This window comes from Coregonus lavaretus, assembly GCF_964263955.1.
Source record: "Coregonus lavaretus genome assembly, chromosome: 8".
NCBI lineage: Eukaryota > Metazoa > Chordata > Actinopteri > Salmoniformes > Salmonidae > Coregonus > Coregonus lavaretus.
The window spans coordinates 31,543,984-31,558,020 of NC_139995.1; the positions used below are offsets into that span (position 1 = coordinate 31,543,984).

Sequence of the window (14,037 nt, forward strand, 5' to 3'; positions counted from 1 at the left end):
CATTTTGTTAATATCCTTTGCTAGTTGGTGAGATTAGCCCAGTTATAGATCATTTGTAGTCAGCAATAAGGGAGTGATTGCTTCCTACAACAGCACAAAACGTGTGCATTTATAGACATCTTTGAAAAGCAAGTCAGGTAAAGAGCTTTTTTTTTGTCTGAAAGGGGCAGTGTTGTATTTTGAGACAGGCTTGAATAAACTAAGTAGCCAATAGGCAGAGGTTAGCATAATGTCTGATTCTCTGTAGAATGGTATGGGAATTTGCATTTTATTTAGTGAAGTGGTTTCTTCCATCAAACATTTTCAGTCACCTCCTTGTCTGAAGGACAAGTGGATAAACAGGTTAATGTCAAGCCCTGCATGTAGGGCTTGACATTAATGGAATGTAGGCCTACATTGACCACCACACATTGGCTTCTACTGTATGCTGAATGATAGAACAGCTATTTCCATGTTAAAATGTTATGGGATGTATTTTCTCCATTGTTTTTGATGGTAGACCACTCTGGTAGGCTAAGATCAAATAACCACAGTAGCCTACTTGGCTACTTAAAACGGTAACTTAAAGCGGGTACAGCCTCAGTGTTCACAGTAAACGCGCGCTGGAAGTTGCACAGAATTTTCAATGTTCAAGTTTGCGCTCAGCAGAGCTGAAATTTGCTCAGTGCTGAAAAAAATTAGGGAACATTGCCACCAACCCCCCTTATTTTCCACCACCCTGTGCCCCCACCCATCCCTTTCCTAGAAGTACTATGCACTCAATGACTGACAGAAAAGTGCTTTTACCACAAGAAATGTCTTTATTTTTATTCCAACATACTGTTGACACACAGGTATACAAGAGAGATATCTTGCAAAAAAACAATATTCACTAATGTCATTATCAGAACAAAACATTTAGAACAGTAATATGGAATGTTGTCATCATTGTCTCCATTTTGTTTGTCATTTTTTTGTTTTGTTTATTTTTAAGAAATATGTCAAATAAATAAAGTCTCTATAGTCTTTGTATTTATTGTCCTTATCAATATATTCTGTTCTTCAGTCACCATTTCAGGAATGAAGAGGAGCAAATCAGACAAACACTAAGAAAGTGACAAAGTAATGATGTTATTCCCTTATAAACCCCCACTTTAAATGTCTTTGATTTAGAGACTAAACAGTACGGGGGTGGAATTGTTGACAAAAGGTAGAAATCCATTCTTCTTCACCAAAATGTTATTCTCCTTCCATGCATCGTTGTTGTAAATCCAGACGGCCAAAAGTATAACAAAAGTTTGTTTGTTGCTGGGGTCTGCAGAAACACCAGAAGAAATATAAAATAAATCGGCCATAGGAGAGTGAGGAGTTGCCAGCTGACCGAGCGACCTGCCTAGCCCGTTCAGTCTGTACAGAAGCAACCCCCACTCGTGTGTTGCTGTTCTGTTGGGGGAACAGCAGTCCAAATGCCATCCACAAACACTTCACGTCACCATACAGTTTAAAAGCATCAAGTACAACCTCCAGAACTACACAAGCTTTTGGTCCCTCTCTCAGAGTGACCATACAGTAAAGAAAACAGTAACAGAGGAGCAGAGAGGAGGAAAGGAGGACAGGATGCTACATGAGTCCCTGAGCCTGTTAATAGACCAGAGTCTCAGACACTATCTCTCCCACTACACAGAAAATAAAGAGATGAAGAAAGAGAGGAAGAACAGTCACAGAGACAAGGTGCAAACGAGTGCACAAGCAGTCCTGTCCCGTGTTGGTGAGGTGACTGGCTGTGAGAGCTGTAGCTGGACCGACCTCAGCACCAACCCAGAAGCTCCCTGTTTCTCCCCTACAGTAGGTGGGGGGTCAGACCCCCGGCCGTGTCGTGGCCATTAGAACCAGGCCAGTTGCGGAGGAGGGCAGAGCAGGGCTACAGCTGCAGCTCAGTGCTGTTATTCCCAGGTTAGGTTAGTTTTCCAGAGTGGAGGCTCAGCCTTTAGTCGGCGCTGTGCTCCTCCAGCTGCGAGATGATGGTGATGAGGTTCTGCAGGCCGAAGATGTAGCCGCTGTCCTGACCCTCATGCACCACACTGTCCTCCCCGTAATGGCGGCACGTCGTGTGGGCAAAGTCTATCATCCTCACATCCACCGCCGGACTGCTGGCCTCCACTGCTCCGCCGCGGGACGAGCGACCGGCGCTACCCTTACTGCTACCGTTACTGCTCCCACCAGCACTGCTGCCAGCTGCCGAGCCACGGGGGAACCCAAACGCACCTTCTTTCTCTTCCTCATCCTCTTCCTCATCTGAGGGCTCGTCATCGTCACCCTCCTCTCCTCCGCGGTGGCGTGGTCTGGTGGGGGCACAGGCGCGGGGGGGCTCCCCATCATAGATGATGAGGAGGGAGGAGGAGTAGAAGCGGTAAGACTCGCAGGACTCCAGGGTTTCCTGCATCTCCCTGAGCTTCCACAGTACCGGGGAGAGCAGCTCGCGCCGCAGACGCTGCCCATCGTGGAAGAACTGGAACAGGGCCTCCTTGAAGCCCGGCAGGCTCAGCTTACGCCCGTGGTACTTGTTCATGAACATCAGCTGGCCTGAGTCTGACTGGTACACCTGCATGCCACAAAGGCGAACACCGATGGAGGCGGAGGTGCTCTGTTGACATTTGCGGATCTGGTTGGCTTTCTTCTCCTCCGACGCATCGTCACCGTGCTGCCGCGTGCCCATCTTTAGGTCCAGCACGCACGGAACCGTGTGACGCCATGTCAGGTTCTCCAACAGGATGAATTTGTATTGGTTGCGGTGTTTGGAGTTCTCCTTCATCCTCTGGAGGTGCTGCTGGTGGCATTTCAGACTCCAGGGGTTGTGTTTGATCTGCTTCTGATCCAGGCTGTAGCAGAGAACCTCAGCCTGCTGCTGCGCCTCTGCACCGTTATAACTACACACAGAGAGAGAGAGGGAAAAGAGGTTAGATATCTACCCCTCACCATACATCTTTGCTGCATGTTGGCGTTTGGACATATTTGTGTGTATATACAGTATATGTAACAGTGTATGAGCTCACCTTTTGCTCTTGTTCTCTTTAGTGCTCTGTCTGGCCCAGTCTATGCTGTAGTTGTCATTCTCCAGCAGTAGGGACGAGGTCTTCTTGTTACCCCATTTGATCATCTTGCTCTTGGGCTCGCAGTCAGCTGAGGGGTCCTTGTTTTCCAGGTTCTCTGGTTCATTGTGGAGGGGGTAGGCAATGAGGCACAGGTTGCCCTCTTCGTCTTCCTCAAAGCTGACTGACACCACACCTGAGAGAGGGAGAGATGGAGGGAAGCAGGAGAGAGAAGGATAGGAAGGCAGTTAGTACCGGCATTGGATTTTATATTTTATAACGCTATGATGAAGCCAAGACCTCCCCGTAACTGGGTTGTCACAGGCAGCTCTTACCAACTAGGTCCTGCTTCCAGCCAAATACACTCTGTAAAGAGAGATGCAAACACAAACACAGGCATTCCTATGGAGGGAGCAGAGAGAGAGAGCAGGTTGGGGGGCAAGGACGCAGCAGAGAGAGAGAGCAGGTTGGGGGGCAAGGACGCAGCAGAGAGAGGGAGCAGGTTGGGGGGCAAGGACGCAGCAGAGAGAGAGAGCAGGTTGGGGGGCAAGGACGCAGCAGAGAGAGAGAGCAGGTTGGGGGGCAAGGACGCAGCAGAGAGAGAGAGCAACGAGTGGCAACAACAACAGATGTATCTTTCTAAGTACTTCAAATGTATATGTGAGAATGAACCCAAGAAGCAAAGAGATACACAAACACCACAGGAGGCTCGAATGTATGACACTCAGTCCAACCTTTATTGAGCAACTACCAAACCCACCCAGAACCACAAATAAACTGAAACGCACACAGTGTTACAACATTTCAAGGCAACCCAAAAGAAATCACAGCAAAGATACACCGTATAAACTCAAATACAACCATGACAACAACACACCAGAAATGCAGACATATTCACCCAACAGTGCAATATTCTATTTCATAGAGATACAAAAGTTCCATCAAGTCAGGCACTTTGCGTACACTGCCTCTCTGACCAGTCCTTGTTTTAAGAGTCCATTCAGGTCTGACTTGCCTTTTTATACAGTTCAATTGAAGGCAATAATCCAAACACACTAACAAATGAAAAAGGGAAGGGATGGACAGAGTGGTGGGGAGGAGGGTGGTGGGATGGACAGAGTGGTGGGGAGGAGGGTGATTGGATGGACAGAGTGGTGGGGAGGAGGGTGATTGGATGGACAGAGTGGTGGGGAGGAGGGTGGTGGGATGGACAGAGTGGTGGGGAGGAGGGTGGTGGGATGGACAGAGTGGTGGGGAGGAGGGTGGTGGGATGGACAGAGTGGTGGGGAGGAGGGTGGTGGGATGGACAGAGTGGTGGGGAGGAGGGTGGTGGGATGGACAGAGTGGTGGGGAAACACTTTTATAGAAAACTATACACACACTGTTTCTTAGTCCCGGGTGAATTTATGATGTGATCCCAAAACATGAACGCACCCCCTACCTCCCTATCCAATAAACCCCCATAAAAGGGCCTGTGTACTGCAGCTCTCACTGCAGACTGGTGGTTTCAAGACAGGAAGAGTAAAACATCACAACTGCAGGAGCTGACACATAAACCAGAGAGAGGGAGGGATGGAGGGATTGGAAGATGGAGCGAGATAGGGAAGGGGAGTGAGATGAATATACAGCATTCTATTGGATATAAACATGACAATACGACTGAGCACAAAACAAGAAAATCCCAGCCTTTTTGTAATATTTACACAACAAAAAACATCCCTGGTTGACACTGGAGGAAAGGTTATCTGAAGCATAAAGACAGATCCTTCATTAGGGCCTATGTGTATGAGATGATACTAGGTGGGTTGGCTAGTGACATGAAGGACAATGGGACCCAGCGCTTATCTCTCCTCTGCAGCACCTGCCCTGAGTGATGTCATGCAGAGTGATGTCACTACCCTGCAACAGTTTACCCTCTACTTCCCAGGCCAGTTCCAACTGTAAGAGCTGCACTGTCATCGGGCATGTGAGGATGAGTGTGTGAGTCCCTGTGACTAATGTACTTTGTGAGTATGTGAAAGTCAGTGTATATGGGCGGCCTAAATGAGTTTGTAAGAGTGTGAGAGTGTGTGTAAGAGTGTTTGGAGCAGAAGTGAATGTGTTTGTTTGGTGGAATATATCTCAGTGTCACCAGACGTCTGTGCTAATCTTTCTACATCTTCCTCTCCTATCCACTGTTCTTTTTATAGTCCCACAATGCATTGCTGCGCAGTCAAATACCATGCTAGCGCCTCAACTCTGTCACATAAGTGACGTGATAGAAAGTGTGTTTGTGTGTGGTGTGCGTGTTTATGCCTATCTGTGCGTGCAAGTGTCAGGAGTCAATGAGTGTAGCATCATGGTAAATGAAAAACTAAACAGAATGTGATATTCCAACCAAGGTGGTTGTGTGTGACAAATCAAATCAAATTGTATTTGTCACATACACGTGTTTAGCAGATGTTATAGCGGGTGTAGCGAAATGCTTGTGCTTCTAGCTCCGACAGTGCAGTAATATCTAACAATTTCACAACATATACCCAATACACACAAAACTAGTAAGGAATGGGATTTAAGAATATATACATATATGGACAAGCAATGTCAGAGTGGCCTGGACTAAGATACAGTAGAATATTATAGAATAGAATAATAATAATAATAATATGCCATTTAGCAGACGCTTTTATCCAAAGCGACTTACAGTCGTGCGTGCATACATTTTTTTGTGTATGGGTGGTCCCGGGGATCGAACCCACTACCTTGGCGTTACAAGCGCCGTGCTCTACCAGCTGAGCTACAGAGGACCACAATGCAGTATATAATATGAGATGAGTAGTGTAAACATTATTCAAGTGACTAGTGTTCCATTTCTTAAAGTGGCCAGTGATTTCAATAGGCAGCAGCAGCCTCTAATGTGCTAGTGATGGCTATTTAACAGTCTGATGGCCTTGAGATAGAAGCTGTTTTTCATTCTCTCGGTCCCAGCATTAATGCACCTGTACTGACCTCGCCTTCTGGATGATAGCGGGGTGAACAGGCAGTGGCTCGGGTGGTTGATGTCCTTGATGATCTTTTTGGCCTTCCTGTGACATCGGGTGTTGTATGTGTCTTGGAGGGCGGGTAGTTTGCCCCCGGTGGAGAGCCCTGCGGTTGTGGGCAGTGCAGTTGCCGTACCAGGCGGTGATACAGCCCGATAGGATGCTCTCAATTGGGCATCTGTAAAAGTTTGTGAGGGTTTTAGGTGCTAAGCCAAATTTCTTCAGCCTCCTGAGGTTGAAGAGGCTCTGTTGCGCCTTCTTCACCACACTGTCTGCATGGGTGGACCATTTCGGTTTGTCGGTGATGCGTACGCCATGGAACTTGAAGCTTTCCACCTTCTCCACTGCGGTCCCGTCGATGTGGATAAGGGGGTGCACCCTCTGCTGTTTCCTGAAGTCCACGATTATCTCCTTTTTGTTTTGTTGATGTTGAGTGAGAGGTTATTTTCCTGGCACCACACTCCCAGAGCCCTCACCTCCTCCCTGTAGGCTGTCTCGTCATTGTTGGTAATCAAGACTACTACTGTTGTGTCGTCTGCACACTTGATGATTGAGTTGGAGGCGTGCTTGGCCACGCAGTCATGGGTGAACAGGGAGTACAGGAGGGGGCTGAGCACGAGTGTTGAGGATCGTTGAAGTGGAGATGTTGTTTCCTACCTTCACCACCTGGGGGCGGCCCGTTAGGAAGTCCAGGACCCAGTTGCACAGGGCGGGGTTCAGACCCAGGGCCTCGAGCTTAATGATGAGCCTGGAGGGTACTATGGTGTTGAATGCTGAGCTATAGTCAATTAACAGCATTCTTACATAGGTATTCCTCTTGTCCAGATGGGATAGGGCAGTGTGCAGTGTGATGGCGATTGCATCATCTGTGGATCTATTGGGGCGGTAAGCATATTGAAGTGGGTCTAGGGTGACAGGTAAGGTAGAGGTGATATGATCCTTGACTAGTCTCTCAAAGCACTTCATGATGACAGAGGTGAGTGCTACAGGGCGATAGTCATTTAGTTCAGTTACCTTTGCTTTCTTGGGTACAGGAACAATGGTGGCCATCTTGAAGCATGTGGGAACAGCAGACTGGGAAAGGGAAAGATTGAATATGTCCATAAACACACCAGCCAGCTGGTCTGCGCATGCTCTGAGGACCCAGCTAGGGATGCCGTCTGGGCCGGCAGCCTTGCGGGGGTTAACATGCTTAAACGTCTTAATCACGTGGCCATGGAGAAGGAGAGGCCACAGTCCTTGGTAGTGGGCCTCGTCAGTGGAACTGTGTTATCCTCAAAGCGGGCGAAGAAGGTGTTTAGCTTGTCTGGAAGCGAAACGTCTGTGTCGGTGACGGCGACGTGGCTGGTTTTCTTTTTGTAGTCCGTGATTGTCTGTAGACCCTGCCACATACGTCTCGTGTCTGAGCCGTTGAATTGCGACTCCACTTTGTCTCTATACTGATGTTTTGCCAGTTTAATTGCCTTGCGGAGTGAGTAGCTACACTGTTTGTATTCTGCCATATTCCCAGTCACCTTGCCATGGTTGAATGCGGTGGTTCGCGCTGTTAGATTTGCGCAAATGCTGCCGTCTATCCACGGTTTCTGGTTAGGGTAGGTTTTAATAGTCACAGTGGGCACAACATCACCTATACACTTCCTAATAAACTCAGTCACTGTTTCAGTGTTTTCGTCTAAATTATTTTCAGAAGCTACCCGGAGCATATCCCAGTCCGCGTGATCAAAACAATCTTGAAGCGTGGATTCCGATTGGTCAGACCAGCGTTGAATAGTCCTTAGCACGGGTACTTCCTGTTTGAGTTTCTGCCTATAGGAAGGGAGAAGCAAAATGGAGTCGTGGTCAGATTTGCCGAAAGGAGGGCGGGGGAGGGCCTTATAACCATCCCGGAAGTTTGAATAGCAATGGTCAAGGATTTTAGCAGCGCGAGTACAACAGTCGATATGTTGATAGAACTTCGGCAACCTAGTCCTCAAATTTGCCCCTGGCTACAATAAATGCAGCCTCAGGATATGTGGTTTCCAGTTTGCATAAAGTCCAGTGAAGTTATTTGAGGGCCGTTGTGGTATCGGCTTGAGGGGAGATATACAGGCCGTGACTATAACCGAAGAAAATTCTCTTGGGAGATAATATGGTCGGCATTTGATTGTGAGATATTCTAGGTCGGGTGAACAAAAGGACTCGAGATCCTGTATGTTACTTCAATTACACCATGAGTCGTTAATCATGAAACACACACCTCCGCCCTTCTGCTTCCCGGAGAGATATTTATTTCTGTCTGTGCGATGAACTGAGAACCCATCTGGCTGGACCGATTTCGACAGAATATCCCAAGAGAGCCATGTTTTCGTGAAACAGAGTATGTTACAGGCCTTGATGTCTCTCTGGAAAGAAATCCTTGCCCGTAGTTCGTCGACTTTGTTAACCAAAGATTGAACATTAGAGAGTAGGATACTTGGAAGCGGTGGGTGGTGTGCGCATCTCCTAAGTCGAACCAGCAGGCCGCTCCGAGTGCCTCTCCTCCGCCGGCGATGTTTTGGGTCAGCTGCTGGAATCAGTTTAGTTGCCCTGGGGAGAGCAAACAAAGGATCTGCTTCGGGAAAGTCGTATTCCTGGTCGTAATGCTGGTGAGTTACCGCCACTCTGATATCCAATAGTTTTTCCCGGCTGTATGTAATGATGCAAAACACTTTCTGAGCTAATAATGTAAAAAATAATACATAAAAAAACAAAATACTTCAAAGTTTCCTAAGAGCTAGTCGCGAGGCCGCCATCTTCGTCGGCGCCAGGATATAAGGACAGTGTGTGCATGTGTGTATTTGTTTTCCATGACAGGGTGATGTCCAGTCAGACACGGCCATCTCTCCCACTTCGTCTAATGCTAAATGCCCTGTCCTTTGGTAAAGGGGTCACACCTATCTGTCAGGGGATAAAGATCCTGCCATACCCCTCTCCAGTCTCCACCATTACATTACCTGACACTGCAAAGTGAGCCGGCTCATTTGTCTCTCAAACGGCTCCTAGTTCAAAATGCTTCAAAATCAAACTAGAACCAAGAAAAAATTGCTAATCTCTAATGTAAAGCCCAAAAGGTAGGCTACCATTTTTTTACGCAGTGGAAAAAATCAGCGTGGACCAGATTGATGCGCTCTCCCCATTATTTATTGTTTCTGCAGTGACGATTCACCCTCTTCAGATAATTATTTTGTAACTTCTCTGCAGAAAAACTTGTTTTGAGCTCAAAAAGCAGTAGTAGCAGTAGGCAATGCAAATCAGCCAAATTAACGGTTCTTTCACCAATGCGATTCGGTTCACCAAAAAGATCAGTTCAAAAAGAGCCGTTCGCGGAACGACCCCTCACTACTGCATAGCCCTGACGCATCATGCAGTCACATACTGTCTGTCCCCCACCTTCACTTAAGCCCCACCATAAAACAAATCATTTTGTGCCATGGTACTGCCATCTCCAGCAACCTGCTGTAATCCTAAATGCAGCCAATAATACACAACACACCAGCCGACCATATCAGTAGAGAACCAGGGAGAGAAAAAGAGAGATGGAGGGGTGGAGCTGGAGGTAGAGAAAGTGACAGAGAAGAAGGCTGCCTGGTCTCATAGACTAGACGTAACATAGTAAATGTAAATCCGGGCCATATGTTACGTTTGGTACGGTTACATAAGACAGATGGTTACTTAAGGCAAAACGAACGCAATGGTTGAGAGTTTAAATCTCATCACGGACAACTTTAGCATTTGAGCTAATTAGCAACGTTTCAACTACTTATTACTTAGCATGTTAGCTAACCCTTCCCTATCCCTAACACTTTTAGCTAACCCTTCCCCTATTCATAACCTTAACCCTTTTAGCTAACCCTTCCCCTAACCTTAACCTTAACTCTAATCCCTAGCCTAGCACATGTCAGCCAGCTAGCTAAAGTTAGTCACCTAGCCAGAATTCGTAACATAGCATATGTTTTTCCAAATTCTTAACATATAGTACATTTTGCAAATTCGTAACATATCATACGAATTGTAATTCGTAACATATCGTACGAAATGGGTGCTGGACATCCACAAATTAATAAAACCCATACGAAACGTAACATATCATACAAATGGAGTATTTCGGATTTACATAAAGAATAATACAAAATGATCTGATACCAGGTTGAAGAAGGAATTTGGGGAGATTAATACTGGGCAGTAGCAATAGCCACAAACACACAGCATAAAGGATGTTATTCCAATGACAGTGTTATATTGTAGGTTTAGGGTGTGGTAAGGGAATACGCTTACCTCTGTACTGGGGGGTGAACTTCCTCATCTCGGGGGGCAGGCTCTTGTAGAACTGATGTTCTCGGGGGATAAGGGGCTTGCAGATGGTCTGGTCGCCGAAACGTAGCACGCAAGAGTGGCCCCCCACCTGGTGCACAAAAGGCTCAAGCATAACCCCTTTCCCGGGATAGGGGGGCGTCCCGTCTGCCTGCATGAGGGCTTCTAGAGCAGGACTCATCCTCACTCCGCATCGGACAGCTAAACTGGAGGGGCCCACGATGAGGCTGCCCGGGCTCCCTATTCTCTGGCTGTACCGCTCTGTTTCGCTGGGGGGCGCTAGTGGACACCTGCTAGGACAGCAGAGACCACAGTGAGAAAAACAAAGGGCACAGCAGGAAGGAGAAGAGAAGAGAAAAATCCTTTAGTTCCCTGTTCTTTCCTGGTCCAAAAGCAGAGTAATATAGTCCAAGCTTGGGTTAAGGTAATGTCCCTGTGTACACAGTGCTAGTAAATCGTTGTTTTAGACAGTTTCGGGGCTGTAGATTGTGTGTGAGAGCGAGCGCGGGTTGTTCACGACTCTCTCTGTCTGTCGCCGATACTGAACTGACGTATGTACTGAACTCAGAGCAAGGAAAGGATCAAAACATTTTCCTCAGCTCCTCCCTCCTACCCCGCTTCAGCCTATCAGAGCCCAGCAGCTGTTGTTGGGTGGGAACTAAGCACTGAGGAAGGAACAGGAACAAGCAAACAAAGAGGAACGAGATACAAGAGAAAGAGGGGGAGGGGAGAGAAGTGAGCATAGAAAACAGACAGAGACAAAAAATATCTACAGTATCTAGCACAGGAGGTTGGTGGCACCTTAATTGGGGAGAACAGACTCGTGTTAATGACTGGAGCGAAATAAGTGGAATGGTATCAAATACATCAAACACATGGTTTCCAGGTGTTTGTCACAATTACATTTGCTCTGTTCCGGCCATTATTATGAGCCTTTTGCCCCTCAGCAGCCTCCTGTGATATTTAGAGGGGTTTAAATAAATGTATGTTATTATCTGTTGAATTGGTAAATGCTTGGTAAATTGGTAAATTTTACTTTGCATTCTGATGCCAATGCAGAAGATAATTTGAATCTGGGAGAGAGAGGAACACAGAGCGAAGGTCAATTGATTTTCTAAGCAGTTTCCCTTTCTGTTCACCTGTTTGGCTTGTTATTCTTATCAGCTGATACAGAGCAGAGAGAGGGAGAGGGAAATAGAAACTGACAGAAGGAAGGAGACAGGAACTGATAGTGAGGAGAAGGGCTCTGCGTTGTTGTCCTAAATTGGGCTTGTAGGAGCGCTAGACTGAATATAAAACAACAAGAATGGTCCCCCCTCTCACCAAAAACCATTACAGACCAGTGGTGTAGTGCAATTTTTTCTAGCTGAGGGAGCGCCATAAAAAAAAAAAAGACATCATAATTTCCCCAAAGTTTGTACCGACAGATGTAGCCAATTGAATAGCCTATCATTGAATATGCATGAAATGCATCCTCCAATTGATACGTCTGCCTATTCCCACACATATTGTCTCAATAAAATGTTGTATTTTTAATTCCCTCAAACACCAAGTTAGGCATAAGCTACCTCATTTCAAAATAGACCATCATCACTGCCACTGTGAATTAAAATTCTTTACGTTTTACTGGTGAAATGTCCAAACTGCATCTCCATGCCAATCATTTTATTGATCTCAATCAGTTTCATGGGAATATACATTTAGATCTTCTTGAATTACAGTTTTGTGAGCGAATTAGAGCAGATGGTGTACTGCGTTTCAATGAAAATATACTGAACGAAAATATAAAGGCAACAAGCAACAATCTCTAAGATTTTACTGAGTTACAGTTCACAGAAGGAAATCAGTCAATTGACATACATTTATTAGGCCCTAATCTATGGATTTCACATGAATGGGCAGGGGCGCAACCATGGGTGGGCCTGGGAGGGCATAGGCCCACCCACTTGAGAGCCAGGTCCACCCACTGGGGAGCCAGAATGAGTTTTCCCCCCAGAAAATTGCTTTATTACAGACATAAATACTCCTCAGCACCCCCCTCCCACTCCTCAGACGATCCCGCAGGTGAAGAAGCTAAATGTGGAAGTCCTGGGCAGGCATGATTACACATGGTCTGCGTTTGTGAGGCCGGTTGGATGTACCGCCAAATTCTCTAAAACGACATTGGAGTTAGCTTATGGTAGAGAAATTAACATTCAATTCTCTGGCAACAGCTCTGTTGGACATTCCTGCAGGCAGCATGCCAATTGCACGCTCCCTAAAAACTTGAGACATCTGCAGCATTGTGTTGTGTGACAAAACTGCACATTTTAGAGTGGCCTTTTATTGTCCCCAGCACAAGGTACACCTGTGTAATGATCATGCTATTTAATCAGCTTCTTGATATGCCACACCTGTCAGGTGGATGGATTATCGTGGCAAAGGAAATGATCACAAACAGGGATGTTAACAAAATTGTCCACAACATTTTAGAGAAATCAGCTTTTTGTACATATGGAACATTTCTGGGATCTTTTCTTTCAGCTCATGAAAAATGGGATCAACACTTTACATGTTGCGTTTATATTTTTGTTCAGTATATATGTGGTATAACTATTTGTAGGCTATAGCCTAATGTAAATACAAATACATATAGCTTAATATCATTTCACTGTTTGCGAAGAGAGTTTTATTGCGAGTAGGCATATCATTGTATTGTTTATCTTACACGCTGTATCATAAATAAACTTTCATTTGATTAGCTTGAACACATGGTTACAATATACCTATTACAGAATAAAGAAAACAGAGGTGAACTATCAATTCATATAATTTATTTGTATAGATTAAACATGCTATTAAATCAATTGACCAAGTAGTGAGCATAAATCGTTACTATGCAGAATTGCAGGAAATTCGTTTTAAAGCTGCCATTAAATCAAGCTTTTGGTGAGGTGTTGTAGCGGGTGATGATGGACGGAGTCAGACGCAGGAGAGGAAATCCCGGAATAAATGGTTTAATCAATAAACTGAGGTATGCAGCAATGCGTAATACACACCAGTGCGGACAAACGGCGCACTGTGGAAAATAAGGCACACGGGTGAAATAACCCAGCGATACACAACAAAAAGGATCTCCACCGAGCTATAATCTCCTCTACAATAAACAATCACACACAAAGACAAGGGGGCAGAGGGAACACTTATACAGGTACTGATGAGGGGATATTTATTTTTATTTAACCTTTATTTAACTAGGCAAGTCAGTTAAGAACAAATTCTTATTTACAATGATGGCCTACACCGGCCAATCCCGGACGATGCTGGGCCAATTGTGCGCCGCCCTATGGGACTCCCAATCACGGCCGGTTGTGATACAGCCTGGAATCGAACCAGGGGGTCTGTAGTGACGCCTCAAGCACTGAGATGCAGTGCCTTAGACCGCTGCACCACTTGGGAGCCCATATGAACCAGGTATGTGTAATAAACAAGACAAAACAAATGGAATGAAGATATGAGGAGCGGCAGTGGCTAGAAGGCCGGTGACGACGAACGCCGAAGCCTGCCCGAACAAGAAGAGGAGGCAGCTTCGGAGGAAGTTGTGATAGTACCCCCCCCCCCCCTTCACGCGCAGCTCCAGC

General features: G+C 46.1%; 1 protein-coding gene across 1 annotated transcript; it reads right to left on the reverse strand.

The window, feature by feature from the left end:
* Nucleotides 1–780: 780 nt before the first annotated feature.
* Nucleotides 781–10,979, reverse strand: LOC311133456 (inositol hexakisphosphate kinase 2-like). Its single transcript, XM_084166936.1, has 3 exons — nucleotides 10,382–10,979; nucleotides 3,033–3,264; nucleotides 781–2,906 (listed from the first exon to the last, which is right to left on the reverse strand). The coding sequence occupies exons 1-3, from the start codon at nucleotides 10,596–10,598 to the stop codon at nucleotides 1,967–1,969; spliced, it is 1,389 nt and encodes a 462-aa protein (XP_084023062.1). The 5' UTR covers nucleotides 10,599–10,979; the 3' UTR covers nucleotides 781–1,966.
* Nucleotides 10,980–14,037: the final 3,058 nt, after the last annotated feature.

What these genes read in the sequence shown, in the direction of transcription:
- LOC311133456 (XM_084166936.1), bottom strand. Translation starts at nt 10,598, where the DNA reads ATGAGTCCTGCTCTAGAAGCCCTCATGCAGGCAGACGGGACGCCCCCC. An exon ending in GTTCACCCCCCAGTACAGAG is followed by an intron (nt 3,265 to 10,381) that starts GTAAGCGTATTC and finishes TCCCTCTCTCAG; the next exon opens with GTGTGGTGTCAGTCAGCTTT. An exon ending in AAAGAGAACAAGAGCAAAAG is followed by an intron (nt 2,907 to 3,032) that starts GTGAGCTCATAC and finishes CTCTGTGTGTAG; the next exon opens with TTATAACGGTGCAGAGGCGC.